We start from the raw sequence: 26,440 nt of genomic DNA on the forward strand, positions 1-26,440 counted from the left end.
AGAAGACGGACATATGACTTAGTTATAAGAAAATCTCAGACGCCTAATATATATATATATATATATATATATATATATATATATATATATATGTTGATTGGTATATGTACCTCGAAGTCGACGGTGAAGCCCGAGAGGCGCAGGTTAGCGACATTGGGGAGGAGGGCCAGGAAGCAACACATGGACTGGATGAACAGAAGCTTCGCTGCTTCCCAATAATATCGATCCCGCCGGTACTCGTATAGGCCCATGAGCTGGATCGACGCCTTGGCGAGCAGCGCCAGTGGCTCTGGGTCGGGCGCTCCGTCTTTGACGTGGCAGGCGGTGGGTGAATCCGGCGGCGCTCACCGGCGATTCTGGCGTGATCGACTCGTATGGTCGCCAGGCGACGTTCCAGTAGTGGCTGCAGCGGATATCGACGGCGGTAGGGAAGTGCTGGAGGCCGCGGCGGATCCACCGGTCAGCCGCGATGCGGACGGAACCGAGGTAGATTTCTCTGTCCTTGCCTCTAGCCAGGTTCAGGCGGAAGGCGTCCAGCTGCGTCTCCGGTGGGATCGACGTCAGCAGGTGGTCGGCGAAGTCCTCGAAGCGCACCCACGAGCTGTTGACGAACTCCCGCTCGTCGAGGTCAGCGCAGGGCACGTCGCGCCACAGGTGCCTCCAGCGTCGCGAGAGCGCGCTCGTGTGCGCGGCCTGCCGCCCTAGGTGAGAGAGTATGCTGTGCAGGAGGCAGTCCGGCAGGTCGCTCAGCCGGTCAAGGACGCGGCGGCGCTTGTTGCTTGAAGAGTCCATGCCGGGGAGTAGAGAACTCTAGGTTACGAATCCCTCAGCCGTGTTTAGAACTTTAGGTAGGAGGAAGGAAGAGTACGAAGAGACGTACTCACCACGAAGACTTAGGAGAGGTATATAGACGAAGGGTTGATCAATCCGATCTGCTACGTAGGCGTCTCTGTCAAGATACGATACGACGCCCTGTCAAAACTGTCAAGGAATGCGTGATTTTTAAAGGAATAATCTGTCGACCAAAAAACCCATCCGCCCACGATCTACATAAACCAAGGAAGGCCATCTTCTTGCAGCCAGACCTAATGCCGTCCCAGCGAAGCCCATCAAACCTGGCGGCCATGGACACGGAGCAAGGAACTCTCCCTCCTCAGCCGACACCGGAGGTGGACGCGGCAGGACCTATAGAAGAAGCATGTGAAATATTTCTATTTGGCGTCCTCGGAGTCATCGGCTTATTGAGCATGGGTTTGTTAATCTGGTCAATCTACCAAGAGTTCAAGTACAAGCAGCCAAACTACACCGTCGCGATCGCCGCCGTCTCCGGCCTCGACCCGACGACGGACCGGCCAGTGCTAGATCCGGAGTTCAGCCTCACCGTCAGCGTCATGCAGCGCAGCCCTATCTCGCACCGGTGCGGCGACCATGGCACGGGCACCGCGGTGCAGGTGAGTTACCATGGCTTCGAGCTTGCCTCCGCAGCGACGCCGCAGGTCTGCCAGACCGAGGGCACCTGGACCGTCATCGCGCGTGGGAGCCGCGTGTGGCTGCCGGGGCCGGAGATGGACAGCCTAGCGGCGGATATTCGACGCGACGCCGGGGTGTTCGATGTGGTGATCACGATCCCGAATACGGCCTCCGTGCGAGGGGACGTCTACGGGCTGGAGGTTTCATGCATGGCGAGGCGCATCGGGCAGGAACTCGGCGGCGGGGGTTTGTGCGATGTACGTGGGGTAAAATACGCGAGATCTACGAACTGAACTAACCTGGGTGTCGCTGCAACACCTGCATGCGGAATAAATGCCAGGTGTGGCCGGAACGTGTCGCCAACACTGTGCCTTGCGGGTTAAACTTTCCGGGTTTTTTTTTCTTTTTCCTTAAGGATGATCTTCTGAATTTCATACCTGAAATATTTGTCTAAATCATGACAATACAAGAAACTATTGTTGTTTAATCAGTTGCTAGTGGAGTAGTAGTAGCAAGTTTGCTTAGCCACAAATAAGGCATGCACCTGTACGTGCATCTACTAGTAGTAGTAGTAGTTTGCTCTCTGTGAAGAGGATCAGCAAGTAGGGCAAGTGGGCAAGAGTCAAATCAGAGTTGCAGGAGATAACCTGACAGGACTAGAAGGTGATAAGATAAGCCTGAAACCTGCAGGGATAAGAGCATCTCCAACAGAGACGCTAAATCGCGGCGCGCTAAACCTCAGATTCTGCGCGCGGTAAACAGCTAGCGCGCGCTGGGCCGTTTTTTCCCCCGCCGGACGCGCTAATATGCAGCGCGTGCGCGGGCGGAAAAAATCGTCCTCCGCCGGGCGCGGCAAAATACAGCGCGCGGGGTGCGGAAAACAGTTTTCTAGACTATTTTGCAAACACAAAGATCAAATAATCACACATAATTCATGGTCACAAATGATGTACCATAATTTAAATGGACACAAAGTGCAACATACATCACATAGTTCAAGAACGACACACAAAATGACGTAGTTCAACAATGACACACGACATATGGTTCAAATGGACAAAGTGGAACACATAATGCATATCACAAATGCATATCACACTTCCGCATTTTCCAAGTCAACACCTTCTTCTTCCTCCTCGTCATCTTGGGTTGAAGGAGGAATAGTAGCATTCATGGAAGACACGAAGCCTCCCGGTGGTGCTCCCATACTCCCATACACACCACTCACCGAGCCTCCCATGGTCCCTCCAAACACTCCTCCATAGCTTGGTCCTCCCATGCCGGCCATGCCTCCATAGCCTCCCATGCCGGCCATGCCTCCCATGCCGGCCATGGGCATGCTTTCCATGCCGGCCATGCCTCCCATGGTGGGCATGGGCATGCTTCCCATGCCGGCCATGCCTCCCATGCCTCCTCCAAACGTCGGCATGCCTCCTCCAAACATGCCGGTAGTGGAAGTGTTCATGTTGGCTACCAACAATCTCTTTTTGGCCAACACTTCATCGCGAAGAAGGTTGATGTACTCCTTTTACCTCTCATCCATATGGGAAGTATCCATCAAGAAAAGCTTCATCTCCTCCTCCGCTAGGCGTGCATGCTCCTCGGTGGCTTGCCTCTTCTCCTCCAAAGCCAACTTCCTCTCCTCGTTGGCGGCAATCCTCTTCTCCAAAGCGGCTCTCCTAGCTTCAATAGCATTCATAGCCTCTTTCTCCAAGTTTCGTTGCATCTTTCTATCTTCATTTGCTTGCAACCTTGCATTTGCAATCCTTTCCATAGCCATGGCAATGTCATCATCTCCGGCCTTCTTTCCCTTCATTTCCTTGGCGGTCTTCCTACCATGCACATTCCTCCGCCCATTGTTGACGGAGTGAGGAGTGGAGCTTCTCTTCTTCCCTTCATCACTTGAATAATCATCATCGATGATTGTTGCATCACCGGTAGCATTGGCCGCCATAGTTGCCGCATCCAACTTGCCGCACGTCTTCCACTTCTCTTCATTCCCTAGCACGTCATAGCAATGATGCAAGGTGAATGGCTTGCCAAGAATCTTGTTGCCTTTCTTGTTCTTCTTTCCCACATCCCTAAACAATCCTTGAGCCATAGAGTTCTACACATATGCGGAAAAGAAAATAGATGAGCCATATGAAGTAGAACCGTATTCTTCTCATATGAACCATATGGTGAACATAGTAGAATGACTTACCCTATCATTCTCATTAGTGCCACTTGGATTGAGAACATCGATGTTGGCTTGCACGCCCGCCCATTTTTGGCAATCGGTGTTGATACCGGACCAACGGGACCGAAGTGAGCGCATGGTTCCCTCGATCCCACTTGTGTTGTGTGTGTTGAAGTACTCCTTCATCCTCATCCAATATGTTTCTCTTGTTTGATCGGTAACGGTTGTTGGATCCATTCCAATTGTCAACCACGTCTTGCAAAACAACTTGTCCTCCGCTATGGTGTAGTTGGCGGACCGACCGGGAGGGCGAGGTTCAATCAACCCTTCTCCTTCCTCATCTACATCCTCATATTCCTCCTCTCCATCGGCGGCTTCATCATGCATGAACGAGGATCCAACATTCATTGTCTCCATGAATATCGCATCATCGACTCTACAGTGCAATGAAATTGATTATTATACGGCTAGGTATGCATCTAAACTACAATTTGGACGAAAAGTAGCGTTTTTTACCTCTCGGGCATTTCATCATGCACCGTATGTGCGTCCGCGCGGTTGCCGGACGGAGGCGCCGGCTGGTTCGTCGTCGTCGTCGGAGGAGGAGGAGGCGCCTGGTTCGGCGTCGGAGGAGGAGGCTGCGGCCGGCGGGGGACGGGCGCCTTCGCTTTCTTCGGCGGCGCGACGGCGGCGGGACCGATGTGCGGCCGTTTGTTCGACGGCGCCTTCTCCTCCTCGGCGCGGGCCGCGCGTTGTCGGCGCCTGCGCGCGGCGGCAGCGCCTGCGGCAGTGCCCGCGCGGCGGGACGAAGAGCGCGCGCGCAGCAGCCGTTGGGTTGCCGTCGTCGGCGCCGCCGCTAGGGTTTGGCGGTGGCGCGGCGGAAGTGGCGGCGGCGGAGGGTGGGACAGAGTAGGGAGGGGTCGGTGGGTTGCCGGAGGGGTCGTCCATCGTCGGGATCGCCGGCGGCGCGCGGAGACGACGGATTGGGCGCTCGGGCGGCGACGCGGAAGAGGAAGTTTCAGCGCGGGGGATTTTTCGCGCTTGGACGAGCATTGCCGCGCGCTGTAGCCGACGCGCCAGATATGTCGCTCCGGTTTGTGCAAAACGCCGCGTGCCCTAAAAATTTTACAGCGCCACGCCGTTTACCGCGCCTGCTGGAGCGCCTCATTCCCTCCCCCGCGCGCTATATCGGACGTTTTTATGCCGCGCGGCCTATATAGCGCGTCTGTTGGAGATGCTCGGAGCATCTCCAACAGACGCGCTAAATCGCGGCGCGCTAAACCTCAGATTCTGCGCGCGGTAAACAGCTAGCGCGCGCTGGGCCGTTTTTTCCCCCGCCGGACGCGCTAATATGCAGCGCGTGCGCGGGCGGAAAAAATCGTCCTCCGCCGGGCACGGCAAAATACAGCGCGCGCGGGCGCGGAAAACAGTTTTCTAGACTATTTTGCAATCACAAAGATCAAATAATCCCACATAATTCATGGTCACAAATGATGTACCATAATTTAAATGGACACAAAGTGCAACATACATCACATAGTTCAAGAACGACACACAAAATGACGTAGTTCAACAATGACACACGACATATGGTTCAAATGGACAAAGTGGAACACATAATGCATATCACACTTCCGCATTTTCCAAGTCAACACCTTCTTCTTCCTCCTCGTCATCTTGGGTTGAAGGAGGAATAGTAGCATTCATGGAAGACACGAAGCCTCCCGGTGGTGCTCCCATACTCCCATACACACCACTCACCGAGCCTCCCATGGTCCCTCCAAACACTCCTCCATAGCTTGGTCCTCCCATGCCGGCCATGCCTCCATAGCCTCCCATGCCGGCCATGCCTCCCATGCCGGCCATGGGCATGCTTCCCATGCCGGCCATGCGGGACGAAGAGCGCGCGCGCAGCAGCAGTTGGGTTGCCGCCGTCGGCGCCGCCGCTAGGGTTTGGCGGTGGCGCGGGGGAAGTGGCGGCGGCGGAGGGTGGGACAGAGTAGGGAGGGGTCGGTGGGTTGCCGGAGGGGTCGTGCATCGTCGGGATCGCCGGCGGCGCGCGGAGACGACGGATTGGGCGCTCGGACGGCGACGCGGAAGAGGAAGTTTCAGCGCGGGGGATTTTTCGCGCTTGGACGAGCGTTGCCGCGCGCTGTAGCCGACGCGCCAGATATGCCGCTCCGGTTTGTGCAAAACGCCGCACGTCCTAAAATTTTTACAGCGCCGCGCCGTTTACCGCGCCTGCTGGAGCGCCTCATTCCCTCCCGCGCGCGCTATATCGGACGTTTTTATACCGCGCGGCCTATATAGCGCGTCTGTTGGAGATGCTCTAAGGTGAGCGGTGTGTTTTTTCCGTCGCACGAGAAGCCTCGCGATGCGGCGCTTGTGTGTAGATTTTCTCTTCTTTCTTTCTTCTTTCGAGGTCCCGAACAACCATTCAACTTTAAAATTGTTTGCATGCTTGTTGAAAAAATAATTTGACAAGCTCTCATCGACTGTTTCTTCCAACTATTCAGTATCATCATACTACTAAATTAATGCAAACGAACTATTTACTGCTCCAAACGAATGTATATATCGGTAATCGGCTCAGCGAAAACCAAACGAATCGTATGTCCGTCAGATCTTTCGATCCGTCGCACTATTTACACACAGAAATCGCGGCGAACCAGTCAAGAAACGTGCTGCAGAACGGTTCCCGCCGCCTGCCCGAGGAGGTGCAGGGCGACTGCGGCAGAGACCGGCACGCCGCCGAGCACCAGCGCGGCCACGGCCACGGCGACGCCGGGCCTGGTGCCCATGAGCATCAGCTGCAGCGTGCCGGCGAGCGCGGACACGTCGGAGACGTACGCCGGGTAGTAGCGCTTCTCCCACGATGCCCACCCCGGCGGCGCCTCGTAGTTGGTCTCCGCCATCCGCGCCTCCCGGATCTTTCGCCGCAGCACCGTCATGCCCTCGTCCACCAGCGCTCCGCCGTAGTGGTCCCGCTGGAAGGCGCCGCATCTCACCGTCGCCACGGCCCGCGGCCTTCTCGATTGCGGCGACAGGGCGTGGCACGGCGGCAATCCGTGACGGAGTCCAAGCCCGGCGGCCGGCCGCATCGTTCGAAGTGAGAGGGTAGACGACATCGATGGGGCGTGCTCGACAGTTGATCAGGTTTGTGGTCTCAAGAAGATGATACTACTGAGTGCTAACAGGAGTATGATCCAGGAACAGGAAGAAAGAAGCAATTGAAGTTGACGAGAAATGCAGCTCGAGTGAGACTTTTATAGGCAACAAGCCAACAAAGGCTCAAATTTGTAAACGCGTGATGCGTCGTTGGCGGGTTTTGGACGGTGATTTGGACGTTATTTAATTATTACAATTTACTAGTAATATTGTTTGGATCCAGCAGATGATGGAGGGGCAATCAAACCGCCATGGCTCGTGGACTCCAACTAACACCTGCCTGCCTGCCCGCCGGCCGCCGCCGTCCGCCCCAAGGCAATCACCTATCTCGTTAACTGCAGATGATGGAGTAGTCTTATGATTGAGTTGAACGATGACGACTACAAGAATATTTATATGGGTTACACAAAAAAAGAATATTTATATGGGTTGAAATTCTAATGCATCTCCGAACGATTTATTCACTACCGAATGTATATAGTACGCATCACCGATTGAGATTTGAGATTTGATACTGCTTCCTCTTTGCCATAATAATATAGTACGCATTGATTTCTGTGGAAGTCAGATTGCACTAAGTTTAACTAAGTTTATCGAGAAAATTATCTATATCTACAATGCTGAATGTATATTCTATTAAAATGTACTTCATGATGTTTTTAGTGGTGTCAATTTCATATTTTAGTTATTGACATTTTTTATATTTTTAATTAAAGTTTACACGACTTGACTTTAAAAAACATAATATAGAGGACATATTATACTCATTGCTTCATAATGAAGCTATTGAAAAATATAAGGTTATTCAATGGAAGTGGTAGGAGTATTATTCATTCGAAGAAACTGGGACCTTCAACAATCAACACCAACAAAAGCAGAAAGAGTTGGCCACCCCCACGCTGCTGACTGTTCTCCATCGATCTGAATTCTTTTTTCGCCGTCAGGCTTGCAGTTCAACAATGTCATACGTCACCGACGTGTGTGCCGACCGATCGATGGATCGCTCAAATTAAGCACCTGGAAATTGCATTATTACTATCTTGCTCATGTACTTTATCGAGATATACATTCAAATACAAGTCTATATGCACATGCTTCTGGATTTCCGACCTTTTACCCGTTTTATATAAGGAGTAGTCTTAATGTCGAAGTAGAGGCGTCCTATCAAGCGGTCGCTGTTGAATTCCCCACTTGATCATCGTATGATTAAGCATGACGCGTAACGTGCGATGTCTACTCGTCCGTGCAATTCGCGGTGATTCACGGAAAGGGATATAGGAAGCTGCGAGACGTGGGTGTTAAGCCGTAAATTGACTGTAACAAGGAGGGCGCCAGCTGATGGTAGCTTGATCTAACTCAACGCAGCCTATGAGTTGTGACGTCGATCGTCTCGATTGCATTTTAAAAAGATCTTTTGTTCACGACCTTCAAAAATATAATGGTATTGGTTTGTTGTTCATCAACTTGAGTAGAGGGTTTATTTAGGGGGAATTGCCACTTCTAAGAAGAACTAAGCTACTGCGGAGTAGACTTCTGCAACATCAGATTTTCATAGTGATTTATGCTCTTGAGTTGTAAGTTGGATTGCAACTGAGCTTTTTCAGTTGCTGGTGGGGCTATTAGATTTGCTTCGTGGTTCGTGCTAATGGTGAGTTGCAACTAATATTTGATGACATCATTTGAGGATAGGGTGCCCACACCAGCAACCCCAAAACAAAGACCCCCAAAAACATTTAGAGTTCAAATTTTCATAAATTGCGTTGGGTTCATTCGAATTTGTACAAAGTTTGTGAAATAAATAGTACTAGATGAAAATACTAAATCTAGCGGCGGTCGAAGGCACCAAAGTCGAGGGTGTTGTTAGCGTTGTCAGCGTCGTTCGAGCCAAAGTCAAAGTCTAATCTTCCTCCTTCTTCACCGCGGTGCCGGTGACGGTGCCGTCGAAGGACCAGGCCCATCAAGGTCGACGACGTTGTTGCTGTCAATCGTCGACCATCACTCCGCCTGCCTATCGCTCGTCGCCAGCACGTCCTCGTTGGACGATCTCTGCATCAACAGATGTTTCCCCGCCGTATCCTCTTGATCGTCGGCACCGCGGGCAGCCGCTTGCAACTCCAGCTCCAGTTGCCACCATGTCTTCTTCGGCTGGGACGGGAGGACCGGCTGGAGGATCGATTCTTCCTCTTTCTTCATTGTCGGATCCTTCTTCATGTGGAGGAGCGCTTGTGCCGAGGAAGATGACCTTTCCCCATCCCGAATAAAAATGCTTCTGTTCCGTCTTGGCGTAGGGTAGGGCGCCGATCGCTGCTAGCCGCCAGAGCTGGAGCCGAAGCGAGACGAACCCGAAAGCGCCATTAGAGCGGTGGACATGCCTAATCCTATGTGGCGCGAGGCACCGGCACACCCGTTCAGCACCCCGCACGAAGGGGCGGTCGCCTGCGTTTGTATTGGGCTCCAAAACTAGTCGGATACTTATTGGGCATGTCGGTGTGGTCCAAAAAAACACTCCGAACCCCCAAATTGCTATTGGGGTAGATATGGGGCGCGCCGGTGGAGATGCTCATAGTTCTCATATTTTACCTCTTGAATGCATATGTTCCTTCTATTTTTTAATGCATCTTTCATACATTTTGAAATGTGAAAAAGATTCAAACGAAAAATTCACGTGAACATCTTCACATGCTACTTGCGTGCAAAGTTTTTCCATGAAAAATAAGGGTCTGTGTAAAATAGAAAAAAACTCTAAAAGTAACACTACGGGAAAAATAGGCGGTGCCGTGCAGCCTATCTTTGTCGTGTGTTCTCGCACATCAAAGATTTCTTTGTTGTGTGTACGGAGGAAAACGCACGACAAAGATCTTGGCCACGGCAACGACAGACACGAGCGCCCAGCAAAGATGCGATTCACGGCAACGATGGAAGAGAGCGCACGGCAATGGACCAACGTAGCCCACGGCAAGTTGCACGGCAAAGTACAAAAGGCATCGCCGTGCACACCTTTGCCTAGTGTTTTTCACAAATACACGGCAAAGCAAGCCTTTGCCTAGTGTTTTTAATAAACGCACGGCAAAGAAGGCTTTGCCTAGTGTAAACGCGCGACAAAGATGTAAAAACTGGATTTTTTCCTCAACTAAAAAGGCGTGGTGTGGTATAGTTACCAACAAATAAACACTTAGCCTATTGATAAGGTTGCATACTTTTCCTACTCCGTGTCCTGGGTTCGAATCCCAAACTGGGGCTTTTTTTAGATAAAACATGTTTGGCACACGGCAAAGAAACGACCTTTGCCGTGCGGCATCGCCGGCAAAACCTTTACCGTGCAACGATGGCGAGTCGCACGGCAAAGAAACCTTTGCCGTCAATGGCATTGTCGTGCGCCATCGCACGGCAAAGCCTTTGCTGTGCATATAACACCCTTTGCCGTGTAAATAGTTGCACGGCAAAGTCCTTTGTTCCCCGTAGTGTAAGGCTTTTGTGAAACAAGTTTTGTCTTTTTTACATCGACCACAAATAATATCGATGTTCGCAAAACTGTACGGATGCACATAAATTGTTGAGATGTACATGCTTTATTTTTTTTAGAATTTTCTGATAATTAGAAATATGTGTTTTGTGTGAAGGGAGCGTCTGCACCCCGGAGGCAAATTAAATTTCTGGTAAAACAAAACTAATCACACCCTTATTTAGCTCCAAATCTAGCCAGCTCGGGCTTTTCTGGTCGCTGTGGTCTGCCCGTGGATCAAGTCGTTCACGTGCATCGCACATGAGGAAGCCGAAACAAACGGACTGGTCGCACTATGTGTGTTTAGGAACTCGGGTATCTTTCAGTCGGTAGTACTAGGCCCTCCAAACTGCGAACATATGGCTCCCCGGCAATATATAGCTCTTTTGCTTTTTAAAAATAAAAATCATATTAGCATGTTTCAAAGAATTCGACTAGAGACAACTTTCTCGGATGGCTTCGCCCGCGGGAAACCCTAGGTGGCGGGTGTCGTACACGGCGACTATTCCGGCGCCGGCGGCGGAGCCCGTCCACCTCGAAGGCGAGCTTTTCCTCCGTCGGGAGATCGCACGCCTTGTTCTCCTCGATGCGGAGGGGCTCACGATCGACGCGAGATATCTTCGGGCGGGTGAGGTGGTGATCGGCGGGGCTCACATCGAGTTCCCGGCACATCGCGTGAAGATTCTGCGGCCGGCGATTCCTACCGCGGCTCCGGTGAGCGATTCTCCGGCGCTTCCTCGCCGGGATTCCTCACTCGCGGGAATTGGGGATTCGAACGGGGGAGCTGCAGCAAATGTTGGGTCTGGCCCATCGAGCCCAACTGCTACAGCAACAGGCCCCCATGGCGCGAGAGGTATATCTGGGGAGAGACCTGCGGGGCTTGCCCTAGATTCCTTATTCGCTCACTTCTGGACAGCTTCCAGGGCTCCGCCGCCGCCCATCGCCGCCGATTCCTTTGGCTGGTGGTTGGGTAAGGTGGGCGGCGACCATCGATCCTTTGCTCAGGTGCTAAAATCCCCTCCCAAATCCACAAATCCTACCGTTCCTGTTGGCTCGACATCGGCGATGGGAGATCGCGGAGGGCGCAGTTTCTCTGGCGGGAGGCGTGGTGGAGGTGCGTTTGGTGGTGCGGGAGGCCGCAACTCCATCCCTGCTCGTCCGGGTGGGGGCAACCGTAACCTCGTCTGGCAGCGGGACGATGGGGGCAGCGGCGGCGGGGGCAACAACTCAAGTGAAGGTGGATCCACGCAGTGGGATGCAGCAGCGGCGGCCGTCGCACAAGGATCTGGGAAGGACAAGGCCCCGGCTGTCCCAGCCGCGGGCAACCGCTCATCGCAGCTTCATCAACAGCAGCGTGTCGAGAGGAAATCGTCTCATGGTGATGTCTCATGCCTTAACTGTGGTAGTAATGCACATTTCTCTGCTCGTTGTCCTACTATTCGCTGTGAGAGATGTGGGAAATTAGGGCATATCAATCAAATTTGTCAAGCTGTGTTACCCTGGGAATGTGTGGCTTCTATGTGCGGTTTTCAGCAACCTGGTCAAGGCTTCTTCTATTTTCATGATTCCTCATCAGCTAGACAGGTCAAGGACCGTGCTTCTAGCTTAGTTATCACTGTGCTTGAGGGTAATCCTACCTCTAGAGACCTTGAGAAAGAATTCAATGAATATTTGGGTTCGGGGTGGAGGTGTACTGCTCGACCGTTGAATTCAAAGCAATATACTATGAGATTTCCTAGTGCAAAAGAGGTGGATAAGGCTGTGTTCTATGGGGGAAGTATGGAAATGACAACCTTTGATGCTGTGATAAACCTGTCCCCTTGGTCTGCCGTGATTGGGGCCTCTGGCATGTTGAACAAAGCTTGGGTTCGGATCCGAAATATACCTGCTGAGAAAAGATGCGATGCAAATGTTGCTTACGCTGGCTCCCTGGTTGGTGTTACCTTGGAAGTGGATCAGGCTACTCTTCATAAACCTGAGTTCTGCAGAATTTTATTGGGTTGCAGAGATATTGATAAGCTTGCTGAAACTGCTGAGGGTGTTCTGGGTGATTTTTTCTATACTTTTGCTTATGAGGTGGAGTCGGTGGTGGTTCAGGGGCCTCCTGTGGTGAAAAATATGGTGACAGTTGCTAACTCCTCCACACCATCATCGCCTAAACGTGCTAGAACTGAAACATACTCGGCTGCGGCCTCAGATGCATCTACTGGTGGCTTTACTGGTGCTACTTCACAATCTGGTGGTGCGGGGTATGGGAAGAGTTGTGCCATGGCGCTTGCGACGGTGTCGGAACATGAATCTGAAGAAGAGGAGGAGAGTGACATTGGTGACAATGATTCTGAGTTGTTCATTGACACAATTGCTCGTGAAAACAGAATCAATATTGGTGATGTGGCTGCTGATTTGGTTGCTCCTGATGGCGACTTGGTAGAGCAGCCAATTGTTGAAAAAGAAATGAGTCATACTCCTTCTTCCCAGCTTGTCATCGCTCCCATTACTCCTGTGGTTGAGAAAGAAGTGGTTTCCCCTGATGTGATAAAATCTGATAGTAGGATGGCAACTTCCTATGCTGATGCGGTGAAAGGGTGTACATGGTCATCATCCCCTGTGGTGACGGAGGTTGAGAATGAGGAATTGATCGAGGGCTCGGGGAGGGCTGAATATTATGTGCAGTCACCTAGCACTGCAGTGATTGATGTGGTTTCTCCTGTTGAGAAAGTGGTGCTTCCGGAAGTGGATGTAAGAGTCAGCTCTCGCAACCTGGAAGGAAAGATGGGCTCAATCATGGAGCAGGCTGCTGCTTTGACAAAGAAAAGGAACCTTGAAGGTAATTCGATTCCTCCTCCATCCTCTAATTCGTTTGGTGTTTTATCAAATAACGAAATCATGGTTAGGGCTTCTTTGATGGGCATAGATATGCCATCTGATAATTTCGAGAGAATTGATGTGCTAAAAGAATTAGAGGTTGCTAGGAATAATATGGCGGAAAAAAATGAAAAGTTGCCTGATTCTTCCTTCATTTTGCATCATGATCATAGTAAAACAACCCCTTTATGTTTAACTTGGTTGGATGATGATGAAGTTGATGATTCCTTTACGGTGGTTAGTTCCAGAAAGTCTAGGAAGAAATCTCCTAAGAATGTGGTAAAAATATCGAAACCTATGACAAGAAGTCAAGCGAAAGGCGACAGTGCTGCCCAAGTCCCTGGCAGAGCTGTTAGGCCTAGAAGGAAACCTGAAAGATTCAAATGATAGTTGGTATTTGGAATATTAGAGGGGTGGGGAAAAAAGGGGTTTCCACCTGTCTCAATGATATCATTGCGGATTATAAACTGGACTTTATTGGTTTACAAGAAACGATGAAAACAAATTACAAAACAAAGCTTCTTTAGAAAAATTGATCCTGGGAATAATTTCTTTTGGAAGTGGATTCCTTCAATTGGCAAATCTGGTGGCATCCTTTGCGGTGTGAGATATGAGGTGCTTGAGGTACAAACTGTTAAGCTGGGGGAATTCATGATCTTGTTGTTCCTTTGGGACAAGATAAAAAAATGTAGATGGGCGGCTATTGTGGTATATGGACCTGCTCATGATAATAAGAGGGATGAATTCCTTGCTGAGTTATCTCTTTTTTGTAATTCTGTTGACTGTCCTTATTTCGTTGGAGGGGATTTTAATATTCTGCGTACGGTTATGGAGAAAAATAAACCTTATGTGTTATCACATTACTCCGATACTTTCAATTCCATTATTCATACGCTTTGTTTGAGAGAGATTCATATGACGGGAGGGTTGTATACTTGGTCGAATAAACAAAAAAATCCTACCCTGGAGAAACTTGATAGAATTTTGATGTCTCCTGATTGGGAGTTGTTATTCCCCTTGGCCTCGGTGAAAAAATTGGTAAGAGATCAATCTGATCATAATCCCCTCGTGTTAGATACAGGTGATACGATTTCCTTTGTAAAGAAAAGGAGTTTCAAGTTTGATACTGCCTGGTTAAAAAATGATGAGTTTCTCCATAAAGTTGAATTGATTTGGAAACAACATGTTAATAGTTCAGACCCTATTGATGTGTTGAATATCAAGCTGAAAAGGTTTAAAAAGTATTTTAAAGGCTGGGGTTCAAATGCCTTCGGCCATATGAAAAAAAGAAAAATGGAGTTATTAGATGAGCTCGGGAAGTTAGAATGTAAGGAAGAGAACAATACAATTTCACCTGATGAGGTTGCGAGGAGAACGGCCATTTTGGTAGAGCTGTATAATGTATACGCGGAAGAGGAGTCTTATTGGCATCAGAGATCTCATGCGAGATGGCTCTTGCATGGTGATCAAAACACATCCTACTTTCACAGAATTGCGAACGGGAGAAAAAGAAAAAATTCTGTTCACTCCCTGGATGATAATGGGGTTTTGGTGGAAGGCACGGATAATCTGTTGAAACATGCCACAACATATTATAAAGAGCTTTTTGGACCTGCTCCTGGTAACATGTTTAGTCTTTCGCAGAACTTATGGTGTGAGGATGAAATGTTGAATGAGAATGATAATATAAATCTTACTAGACCCTTTACTACAGAGGAGGTTAGAAATGCCCTCTTTTCCATGAAAAGTAATCGTGCTCCTGGGCCGGATGAGATTCCCACTGAGTTCTATCAACACTGTTGGGAAGTAGTAAAAAATGATGTGATGAACCTTTTTCATAGTTTCCATAATGGTAGCCTAGACTTGCAGCGTCTCAACTATGGGGTTATAACCTTGTTGCCAAAAATGGCGGATGCGAATAAAATTCAGCAATATAGACCCATTTGCTTGCTTAGATGCATTTATAAGTTGATTACAAAAACTTTAACAATCAGGCTTGACCCATATGCACCAAAGCTTTTTAGCATTCAGCAGAATGCTTTCATAAAAAATAGACATCTGATGGATGGTGTGTTTTCCTTACATGAAGTTATGCATCATGTACATATTAAAAAACAAGTCGGGGTAATTCTAAAGCTTGATTTCGAAAAAGCCTATGACAAAGTGAATTGGGATTTTCTTTTGAGTTGTCATGAAGCTAGAGGTTTCTGTTCCCTTTGGTGTTCGTGGATTCGACAGTCGCTTCATAATGGGACGGTGAGTGTCAAAATCAATGATAAAATGGGTCCATATTTCCAAAGTGCCAAGGGGGTTAGACAGGGAGATCCGTTGGCTCCTTTTTTGTTTAATATGGTTGGTGAATCCCTGACTAAGATGGTGCTTCAAGCACAACGCAATGATTTGATCTGCGGTTTGGCTCCTGATTTGGTGGATAAAGGGGTAGGTATCCTACAATACGCGGATGATACGGTGCTATGTCTAACTCATGATCCTGAAAAAGCTGTAAACCTGAAACTGTTGCTTTATTTGTTCGAACTCATGTCTGGACTCAAAATAAATTTCCTGAAAAGTGAGATTTTTACTATCAATGCTGACAATGAGATCACGAGATTTTATTCTGACCTCTTTAACTGTCAAGTTGGTCAGTTACCGATGAAATACTTGGGTATGCCGGTAACCTTTGCAAAGCTGAAAAGAGTTGATTGGGATTTCCTTGATGCTAAAATGCTTAAAAAACTTGACTCCTGGATTGGGGACTCCGCAACCTTGGGAGGTCGCTTAATTCTTCTGGATTCCAGTCTCTCGGGGATTCCATATTTCTATATGTCTATGTTCCTTTTAAACAAAACATTTATTGAGAAGTTGGATAAACATAGAGGGAGCTTCTTTTGGGCTGGTAAGAATAAGAAGAGAAAGTATCACATGGTCAAGTGGTCGAGAATCTGTCGATCCAAAAACAAAGGAGGTCTTGGGGTCAAAGATCTCAGAAAACAAAATATTAGTCTCCTGTGTAAGTGGTGGTGGAAATTAGAGACACAAGATGGATTGTGGCAACAAATTGTGAAGGCGAAATATCTTAGAAACAAGTCTGTTGCGATGGTGAAACCTTGTATCCGGGATTCTCCTGGTTGGAAAACGCTCTTGAAAGTAAAGGATTACTATTTTGAGGGGCGTAGAGTGGTGTTAAAAAAAGGAGACTTAGTAAGATTCTGGATTGATCCCTGGCTGGATGATAAACCTTTATGTGAGGTATATTCGAATCTTTTTGATATTTGTCAAGGTCAGGAATGGACCTTCGAGAGAATGCTTAGTTGTGATTTCAATGTCCCTTTTAGGAGAAGGTTGTTACCTGATATGATGGTACATTGGGATTTTATCAAATCCAAGGCCCGGGCACGGCCCTTGGTAAATGAGTCGGATGTGGTTACTTGGAATATGAATAACAAAAAGGTTTTCTCTACCAAATCCATGTATCAACACCTTGAGAGAAACCTGGCTGGTTCTCACAACAAATGGATTTGGAAAGCCAAAATTCCTCTCAAAATAAAGATTTTCCTTTGGCAATTGTTCAGAAATGCAATTTTGACTAGAGACAATCTGAAAAGACGCAGATGGGCAGGTTCCCCTCTCTGCTCCTTTTGTAATCAATGTGAAACTGCTAGACATTTGTTTTTTGAGTGTGCTAATGCCAAAGTGGTCTGGGGGGTCTTGGGGAAGATTTTGAGAACTGAGGTTTGCCCCATGTCTTTATGGCAAAGTATAACCTGGTTACACTGTTTCTATCCACATGGAAAGAAATTCCATATGCTTCTCCTTGCCACAATATGTTGGGGGATTTGGAATGTCAGGAACAAGATAACCTTTGACGGATATGTTGTTCGCTCTCCTCTAGTAACTATCGCCACAATTTGTTCTTTCCTGCATTTTTGGTCAGGGCTTTATGGCGCGGAAGAGGGGGAGAAGATCAAGAATGGCGCGGATCAGATGCTACAGCAGGCGTCGGCGCTGCATCATGGTGCTGCGGCGGTTGCTCCAGGGACTCCAAGGCCCCGGTCTGGACTTCTAATGATCACTAATGGGGAAGACTAGAAAGAAAAAAGTTGGGCCTTTGTTGGCTGTGGCTTTGTTAGCTTCTGGATTGAGCTGTTGATGTGGTTTTCTGGGATCCTGAAGCTCTTTTGTGGTTGTGGTAACCTGAAACTTGGTAGTGTAGGGGTAGGTTTTTTGCCCCGTAGCTTAGTTTTCGATGCCGAGGCTGAGCAGCGGGTTTTCCTACCAAAAACTTTCCTTTTGCTGGGCAGTTTATCTTCCTTTTGTGTGTTGTGTGGTGGAGACAGTAAACTGAATGATGTATTTCCGTTATATGATGTAATGGAAATGGGAAGGAAGTCCCAGTTGGAAAAAAAAATGTTTCAAAGAATTCAGATTTTTTTATACAACGCGTCAGTTTCCTATCAAAAATTGTGTTGTATTTTAGTCTACACGAAAATCACAAAAATGTGGGTCTAAGTTGGTATCAAAACATTAATTTTTGGTATTCACATTTTTTTTTTTGTTTGGTGTAGGTCACAAATGAAAAACATATTTCGATTAAATATTATGTGTGTGTACTAGACAACCATGGATGCATGTATGTTTTTTTAAGTGAGTCAACAAGTTTTCAAATTATTCAAGATTCGGGGTACATGAAGCTAGGGCTAGGTCTCGAACTAAAACATATTTCGATTAAATATTATGTGTGTGTACTAGACAACCATGGATGCAATCTGGCCGCCGGCTCCGGCTCGTTCTCTTCGTCGTCAGCTCTCCGCTGGGCATCCACGAACAATATGCTCAACTAATCAAGAACCGGAGAAGGACAATATAGTTTGACCATGTGTTCATTCACTTGTGGGCGGCGAGAATACCCAAACATTTTTCTCGACTCAATAGTGATTGGACTTCTTTTGTTTAAACCATTTGGATTTCTTTTTCTTAAGGGAGCAATTTTACAAGCTCTTTTCAACTCTGGTTTCCTACCAATACAAAAGAAATTGTTACTCTGGCTAAAATCAAATGAATCACATACCCAACAAACCAATCAATATGTCGCACTATCTACACACACACGCATTGCCGACGAACCGGTCAAGAATGCTGCAGAACGGCTCCCGCGACCTGCCCGAGGAGGTGCAGGGCAACGGCGGCGGAGACAGGCACGCCGCCGAGCACTAGCGCGGCCACGGCAACAGCGACGCCGGGCCTGGTGCCCATCGCCATCAGCTGCAGCGCGCCGGCGAGGGCGGACACGTCGGAGACGTAGGTCCGGTAGTAGCGCTTCTCCCAGGCTGCCCACCCGGCTGGCGCCTCATAGTTGGTCTCCGCCATCCTCGCTTCCCGGATCCTCCGCCGCAGCACCGTCATGCCCTCGTCTGCCAGCGCGCCTCCGTAGTTGTTCCTCCGGAATGCACCGCAGCGCACCGACGTCGTCGCCACCGCCGGCAGCTTCCTGGGCTGCAGCACCCGGCCGTTGCTCGGCGCTGTCCCGTGTTGCTGGAAACCAAGTCCGGCCGCTGGCCGCATCATTGGAAGTGAGAGGGCAGACGACATCGATCGATGTGTTGGGCTCAAGAATGGATTGGGTTTGTGATGTAGGAAGATGAGATACTACTAGCAAGTAGCAAAGAGGTCAAGAGTGCGATGGAGGAAGAAGAAGGATGGAAGTTGGCAAGAAATGCAGCTGGAGCGAGACTTTATAGGCGAGGAGGGTTCAAATTAAGCGCGTTACGCATCGTTGGCGCCTTGGCGGGTTTTGGCCGGTGATTAATCTGGACGTTGTTTAATCATTGTCTGATGAATGCAGCAGATGATGTAGTAGTGGTGATCACCTAGCTCGTGTTCGCCAACCAACACCCTGCCGCCAGCCGCCTCTAGCTTGAGTTGAACGCGACGACTACTACCAAAATTTATTAGTACATGGATTTGAACTAGTGATGGGGCGGCGGACCGAAGCTTCTCATTTTGATTCATATATTTTATTTACCTCGTTCATGGGGTTATGACCGATAGAACAATTTGAAACTTTTCAATGATAACCTTATTCAGTGGATGCGGTATTATACTATAATTCATTTCGAAGAAACTGGGAGTTTCAATGCCAAAATTAAATAAAATTGAGCTGTACTACTGTCCATCGATCTAAAAAAAATAAGTCACCGTCAGGCTTGCACCTGACACCCATACAACATCCATACAGCCAATATACTACTGGAGTATATGATATGATGCCCAGAAAAAATAAACATGTGCAAATTAAATCATGTCATACGAGTGATCAATATATGTGTGCCGGTCACCCAAGTTAAGCACTTGGATTTATCATTATTATCTTGTCAATGTTCATCCTTGAAGTCTACATGCACATGTTTCTTGATTTTCAGTTTTCCCGTTGTATATATCCAAGAAGAGGCGTCCCATCAAGCAGTTGCTGTCCAATCATCCATTTGCAGTTTTCCACTTGATCACATAATGAGCACAACGCGTTGCGTGTGATCCCCATGCCTGTATGCACTTCGCGGTGATTCACGGAAGGAGATATAAGCAGAAGAAGGGCAGCTGCTGGTAGTTTGATCCAACTCCAACGGAGCTGCTGGTGATGTCGATCGTCTCAATTACTTCGATGATGACCTGGAGCTGGATATCGTTTAAAGTCCACTTATCCGCATAGGCGGAGTTCTTCCACCTGCACGCCAACCATAGGCGGAGGAAGAACTTCATTGCACAGCTCAGTGTGGACGGGATCCTCGTGGCGGAACATGACAAGAAGGCCGAGGCCGTGGACTCTTTCTACGGCGATTTGTTGGGCGCGGCGCCGGAGCGAGACTTCTCCCTGGACCTTGGCTTTCTCGGGGTGCAGACTCATGACCTCTCAGAGCTCGACAGACCTTTCACTGAGGAGGAGATTTGGGATGTAGTGCGCTCTCAGGAGCTGGACAAGGCGCCAGGGCCCGATGGATTTTCGGGTAGGTTCTATGTGGCTTGCTGGCCCATCATCAAGCTCGATGTGATGGCGGCCTTTCAGTCCTTGTGGGAGGGGGACTGTCGGGGGCTCCATGTGGCAAACCAAGCTTTGGTGTCCTTGCTTCCTAAGCGGGCGGATGCGGTGGAAGTGAAGGATTTCCGACCGATTAGCCTCATCCATAGCGTGGCAAAGCTCATGGCCAAGGCGTTGTCCTCTCGCCTTGCTCCCAGGATGGAGGAGTTGGTTGGCCCTCAGCAGAGTGCTTTCATTCGTGGGAGGTGCCTCCATGACAACTTCCAGTTGGTGCATCATGCGGCCCGGAAGCTGCATGCGCTTAAGCGCGATGCCATCCTTTTGAAGCTCGACATCACCAAAGCTTTCGACACTGTGGATTGGGCATTCCTCTTAGAGGTGATGTCCCGGTTAGGCTTTGGCCGTAAGTGGACCTCCATGGTGGGCGGGCTGCTTAGCTCGGCTTCCACCCGCGTGTTGGTCAACGGTCAGGCCGGGGCGCTCATCTTCAACCGCCGGGGACTCCGCCAGGGTGACCCCCTCTCCCCTTTGCTCTTTGACACGGTGATGGATGTTCTCCACCTCATGTTTGAGAGGGCAGCGGACGCGGGCTTGCTCACGGAGCTTTCCCCTAGTGGTTTCCGGCATCGCACCTCGATGTATGCCGATGACGTGGTCACCTTCATCAGACCCACCAGGTTGGATCTCCAGACCTGCGCTCAGATCGTGGAGGACTTTGGGGTGGCATCGGGCCTGCGCACTAACCTGGCCAAGTGCTCGCTTCACCCCATTCGCTGCTCTCAGGAGCAAGTGGACCTGGCCAGCTCTATTCTAGGCTGCGAGGTGGGCTCTTTCCCTTTCAAGTACTTGGGACTCCCCCTTGGACTTACAAAGGTGACAGCGGCACAGCTACAGCCAGTGGTGGACAGTGCGGCCAATAGGCTGCAACGGTGGTGTGCCAACCTTCTCACCCGTGGAGGGAGGACCATTCTGGTCCAGACTACTCTCTCGGCGATCCCGGTTCACGCCATGATGTCTCTGGACATCCCTCCGAAGGTCATTGAGGCGTTGCTAAAGATTTGTCGCGCCTTCCTTTGGAAAGGGCGGCGGGAGATCTCGGGTGGTCATTGCTTGGTCGCGTGGGACAAAGTGGCTTCCCCAAAGCTGCTTGGGGGCCTAGGTATTCCGAACCTGCGCCTCCTCAATCTTGCTCTTCGATGTCGTTGGGCGTGGCTTCAAAAGGTGGACCCGTCAAAGGCTTGGGCGGAGTTCAACATTCAGCTCCCCAGCCTCTGTATGGCGATCTCGGACGCTGCTATTTGTTACACGGTGGGCAATGGCGACCGGGCTAGATTCTGGACGGATCGCTGGCTTGACGGGGCCAAAGTGGCGGAGATCGCTCCGAACGTGGTTTGCATGGTCTCGAGGAGGAGAGCAGCGGCATGCTCGGTGAGGGAGGGCCTCTCGGGCCAGTGGCTTCGCGATAGTGGCCCCGATATGAGTGCCGAGGCTCTCCCAGAGTTTTTCCTTCTCTGGCAGAGGCTGGCCAACTTCCACTTGGACCCCGAACGAGAGGATTTACCTCTCTGGAGATGGTCGCCTGACGGTCGCTACTCCGCCAAGTCGGCGTATGGAGCCTTCTTCGCGGGACAGGTGAGGGCTCCTATCTCCGATGAGATTTGGCTCTCCCGGGCTCCCTACAGTTGCAAGTTCTTTGCGTGGCTCGCCGCAAAGAACCGTTGTTGGACAGCGGATAGACTTCAGAGACGTGGCCTGCCTCGCCCAACGGCCTGTCCGTTGTGCGACCAGGAGCCAGAGTCACTGCAGCATCTGCTCCTTGGCTGCGTGGTGTCGCGGGAGGTCTAGTTTTGGGCCCTTCGCTGTTGGGGCAAGGAGGACTGGCTCCCAGCGGCGGACACCGAGCTTCTGGAGTGGTGGTCTTCACGTACCTGCCCGACGGCCCATAGGCGGGACATGTGGACCGCGATCATCCTAGTGTTCTGGTGTATTTGGAGGCACCGGAACGATGTGGTCTTCAACGGCGTGGCGGCTTCGCAGTTCACCATTAGAGACAGGATTAGTCTGGAGTTTGATAGGTGGCGGCTGGCCAAGCTCTTCCGTGGCACCCTTTTTGTTTTTCTTGACCCTAGTCTTCTCCCGTGGCAGCTAGGAGAGTAGGCGTGCGTGGGGAGCTGCTCCCCCTTGTGGGCAGCATCAACTTTGCCTTCTTTGGCTTTCTTCTATGCGATTGATACACCTTTTCATGGTGTATCCTCGAAAAAAGAAAAAAAAACTTATCCGCATTACGGAAGAGATAGTTGAACCAAAGAACATCAACTTCAACGCTGGAAAAATGTGTCCATAAACATGCAAAATATAAAAATTGATTCATCAACTTAGCTTGTGGGTCAACTTAGTGTTGGAATATTAACCAGTTTTCACATGAGTTTAATTAGTGAAAACAACATACTCCCTTCGTCCTGGTTTACACTAGTAGAAAAAGGGGCTTCCGTCCAACCCTTTAGTACCGGTTTCCTTACGAACCGGTACTAAAGGGTGCATTAGTACCGGTTGCATTGTCTAGGTCTTTAGTACCGGTTCGTAAGGACCTTTAGTACCGGTTCGTGTCACGAACCGGTACTAAAGGGTTAGCGTCAGGCGGAAAAACCTTTAGTACCGGTTCGTGACACGAACCGGTACTAAAGGGTCCTTTTTTTCTTTGTAAAATACAAATAAAAATGATAGAAAATTAAAAAAATAAAATGTTTTTAGATTCTTGTATGTTATGCAACCTACTATTCGGTGAAATTAAGAAATTCGAATTTTGACTTTTTTTGCAAATTTTTTTTTAAAAAATGGTAAAATCGCATTAATTTTTGCATACGACGTTGGAAAAATGCGTATAATATATAAAAATCATCGTGAGAAAAAGTTACATCCGAATTCACCTGGGTTTATCCGGTTAGCTATTTTTAGATTCTGAAAATATGAAAGCAGGAAGATTTTATTTTTTTTCCAGAAATTTAGAAATTTATATATTTTTTATTTTTGAAAAATTAAAATTAATAATTATAAGATCTTTTTAGTCCTAAAATATTACTATTACATTTAGCAAATTATAAAATTTTCAAATTTTCAGATTTTAGGTTTGGCAAAAAAATATTAAAATTATAAAAAATAATTAAAAATAATACAAATTTAAAAAATTAAATTTATTTATTTATTCAACATTATTATTACATCATTACTTTTTTATTAAAAGAATTATTTGGATTTTAGACAATAAAGAAGTGTGACATCGACCAACATGTTAATAGGATTGATATGATACTACTATCACATACATGCGCGCGAAGCACTTGGAAGTGGAACGGGATGGAACTCGGAAGTTAAGCGTGCTAGTGCAGGAGTAGTATGAGGATGGGTGACCGACCGGGAAGTATGACCACGGGTAAGTAATTTGACTAGAGATAAAGTGTAGTTAGAGACTAACGAAAATACTAGAAATTCTGGAGGAAAAAAAAGAGGGAATGAAAAAAATAAAATAAAAAAGGGAGTGAAAAATAATTAGAAAAAATGGATTAAAAAAATTAAACGAAAATAGCCTTTAGTACCGGTTCGTAAGGAACCGGTACTAAAGGTAGGAGGCCTTTAGTACCGAATCTTTAGTACCGGTTCCAAAACCGGTACTAAAGACCCTTTAGAACCGGTACTAAAGGGGGGTCTGTGTACTAGTGTTATAGGATATGCGCATATACCAAAATCGTTAATGGTCAACTTAGTGTTGGAATATTAACCAGTTTTCACATGAGTTTAATTAGTGAAAACAACATACTCCCTTCGTCCTGGTTTATAGGATATGCGCATATACCAAAATCGTTAATTTGACTAATATAATAAACTGTATAACATGAAAATTATAACTATAACTACTATATTAAAGGGGAACAAACATCTTTTTTCTCAGATTTTTGAGGCCTTCTTGGGAGTGAATCTGGTGGCAGACACGTGTTAATCTTGTTATTTGATTCCTCCTACCTTTTTGTTGTGTACGGTTTGGTGATACATAACATTTTTTTCTACTAACATTGGTCCGTTTGGGTGATTCAGTGGGGTGGCCATAGCTGGTGTATGATTGGCGGTGGTTACCCATGTGAAAAAACACAGGATAGTTCCACGATGCCACGATCTATCTGTCTTTAACTCACACGTATAGCTTTCCACCGCTCAGCCTAGGAAAATTACCTTATCTCTTCACGGACTCCCTCCTCCACTCATTTTTCCTCCTCTCTGTAAATAGCCACGGGACACGGGAGGGCAGCAAGGCGGATGGGTGTCGCGGGAGGCTCCGTCAGGACGCCTCCGACGAGCGTGTCGCCGGAGGCTCCGTCAGGACGCCTCCGACGAGCATGAGGAGGCGCGTCGCGGGAGTTTCCGCCAGGCCGTCGCTGATGAGCGGGATGAGGTGCGTCGCGGGAGGCTCTGCCTAGGACCCCTTCGACGAGCGCGAGAGGGCGCGGGGAGGGCTGCGCCAGGCCGCCGTATAATCCGCTACCTTGCCGCCGGTGAGCATCAACCGTGAGGAGGAGGCGCGTCTCAGAGAGGACTCCACGAGGACGCCGCCGACTCCGCCATGACGCCGTCGACGAGCTCGAGGAGGAGGCGCGATGCGGGGATGCTTGCACAAGGGCACCGTCGACTCTACCACGCCGTCAAAAAAGAGGAGGAGGACGCCACCTTCCGCCTCTAGGGTGGAGACGCCACCGATAACAACCACATCGGGGAGGCCAGGTGGTCTGGTGGTGGCTTCGAGGGTAAGTTGCCGTCGTCATCGGGCTACCAACTCAGGACCATTGTGCCTCTCCCTCACCGATGTGGTGGTTCCATTCATGCTGTCGTGCTCTGTGTCCGCGAGGTTGCTGCAGCTAGATGGAGGTCGGAGCTTGACGAAACTGTGGTGATGGCGGCGGTGCTTCTCTTCCACACTTGCTGTTGAAACTTCTGAATCTGTGTGGCCTCCACAAGCTTTTACTTCTACATCCCTGCATAATGGATTGGAACTCAAGAAATTAAAAGTGAAGGCCTTCTACTGGCAGGTATATCTAAATCTCTAGATACCATTTCTGTGTAGTACTCATAAAAATGTTTAGAGGTGTCACAAATATAGAGGGCTAACCACCTTTTGGACAAGATTTCTCCTTTTTTAGACATAGATGGATTGGTTCCATATGCACATTTATTTTTACCAGGATGTTCTTATTTTGATAGTAACTCAATACATCTCCATGTCTTCATGGATAGGTGTGAGTACCGGCGTGCTGGCCCTTGCCCGTGAGAGGCATTTTGTCATCAGTGACTACAAAAAATTGCTAATTTCAATATTGTGTTTTCGAATTTTTTTGGATAGAGGTTGAGTTCCACCCTTCATTTCCTTGTAGACATGTGTAACATCAACTTCACGATGTTATATATCTAATTCATTGCTGCTTAAGCCTTATTTATGGTCATATTGAAGTTCACTTCCTCACTTTTGGCATCACAATAAAATTGAATTTCGTTGTACTGGTATCTCAAATTAGTTGTGATGTGAGAACCTAACCCCTGTTTGAGCTATTGATCATTAGTTTAATTGATGTATTACAGTCTTTCTTGGACATTCAAACGAACCATATTGATCTGCCTTTGCAAAAAGAAGAGGTACATAGTGTACCGAATCTACCATTCATCAGCTTCATGGCTTGACTGTTTGGCAGACTGGGGAGCATTGTTTGTGCATGTTGAGAGGGGATAATTTGAATGGGTAAACCACCAAGCTTGCCCATTGAATTGAATATGTAGTTTAAGTTTTGGTTTTCATGTTATTTGATACATGTTCGTGCCTTGATTTTGTTTTCTATATTATGGTATGAATCTAGAGCTCCAGTAAACAAGGTTTTTCCACCGCTAAAAAATTGTGCTAAGGCTAATGTTGATGCAACATGGTTTGTAGATTGAAAGATGGGAGCTTGATACTTGGTAAGAGACAATGGTACCGTACTACATGGATCTAGAGCATTAACCATAGGAGGTAAACATGTTTTGATCTGCTCTATGACGTAGTTTTCTAAGGTAACTGATTATTCTTGCAAATATACAACAGTGCAAATTGACCTCTAGATGTATGTGCAAATATATACTTGAGTCTAATTTAATTAGCCCGGGGAGGGGAAAGTTATCTAGACATTAAAGTGAGTACTTGATGGAA

General features: G+C 48.3%; 2 protein-coding genes and 1 long non-coding RNA gene across 3 annotated transcripts; 1 reads left to right on the forward strand and 2 right to left on the reverse strand.

Annotated features, from left to right (window-relative positions):
• Positions 1-6,091: 6,091 nt before the first annotated feature.
• LOC127340876 (uncharacterized) lies at positions 6,092-6,891 on the reverse strand. The gene has a single exon (XM_051366626.2). The coding sequence runs from the start codon at positions 6,775-6,777 to the stop codon at positions 6,322-6,324; it is 456 nt and encodes a 151-aa protein (XP_051222586.1). The 5' UTR covers positions 6,778-6,891; the 3' UTR covers positions 6,092-6,321.
• An 11,315-nt stretch (positions 6,892-18,206) lies between these two features.
• On the reverse strand, positions 18,207-18,897 carry LOC127338078 (uncharacterized). The gene has a single exon (XM_051364335.2). It carries the CDS (start codon positions 18,771-18,773, stop codon positions 18,312-18,314), a length of 462 nt encoding a protein of 153 aa, XP_051220295.1. The 5' UTR covers positions 18,774-18,897; the 3' UTR covers positions 18,207-18,311.
• Positions 18,898-25,172: 6,275 nt separating this feature from the next.
• Positions 25,173-26,410, forward strand: LOC127340875 (uncharacterized). The gene is made up of 2 exons (XR_007874982.2): positions 25,173-25,292; positions 26,186-26,410. It is a non-coding gene; the product is annotated as an uncharacterized lncRNA (long non-coding RNA).
• Positions 26,411-26,440: the final 30 nt, after the last annotated feature.

The sequence above is a fragment of the Lolium perenne genome, chromosome 3 (genome assembly GCF_019359855.2).
Source record: "Lolium perenne isolate Kyuss_39 chromosome 3, Kyuss_2.0, whole genome shotgun sequence".
Classification (NCBI taxonomy): domain Eukaryota; kingdom Viridiplantae; phylum Streptophyta; class Magnoliopsida; order Poales; family Poaceae; genus Lolium; species Lolium perenne.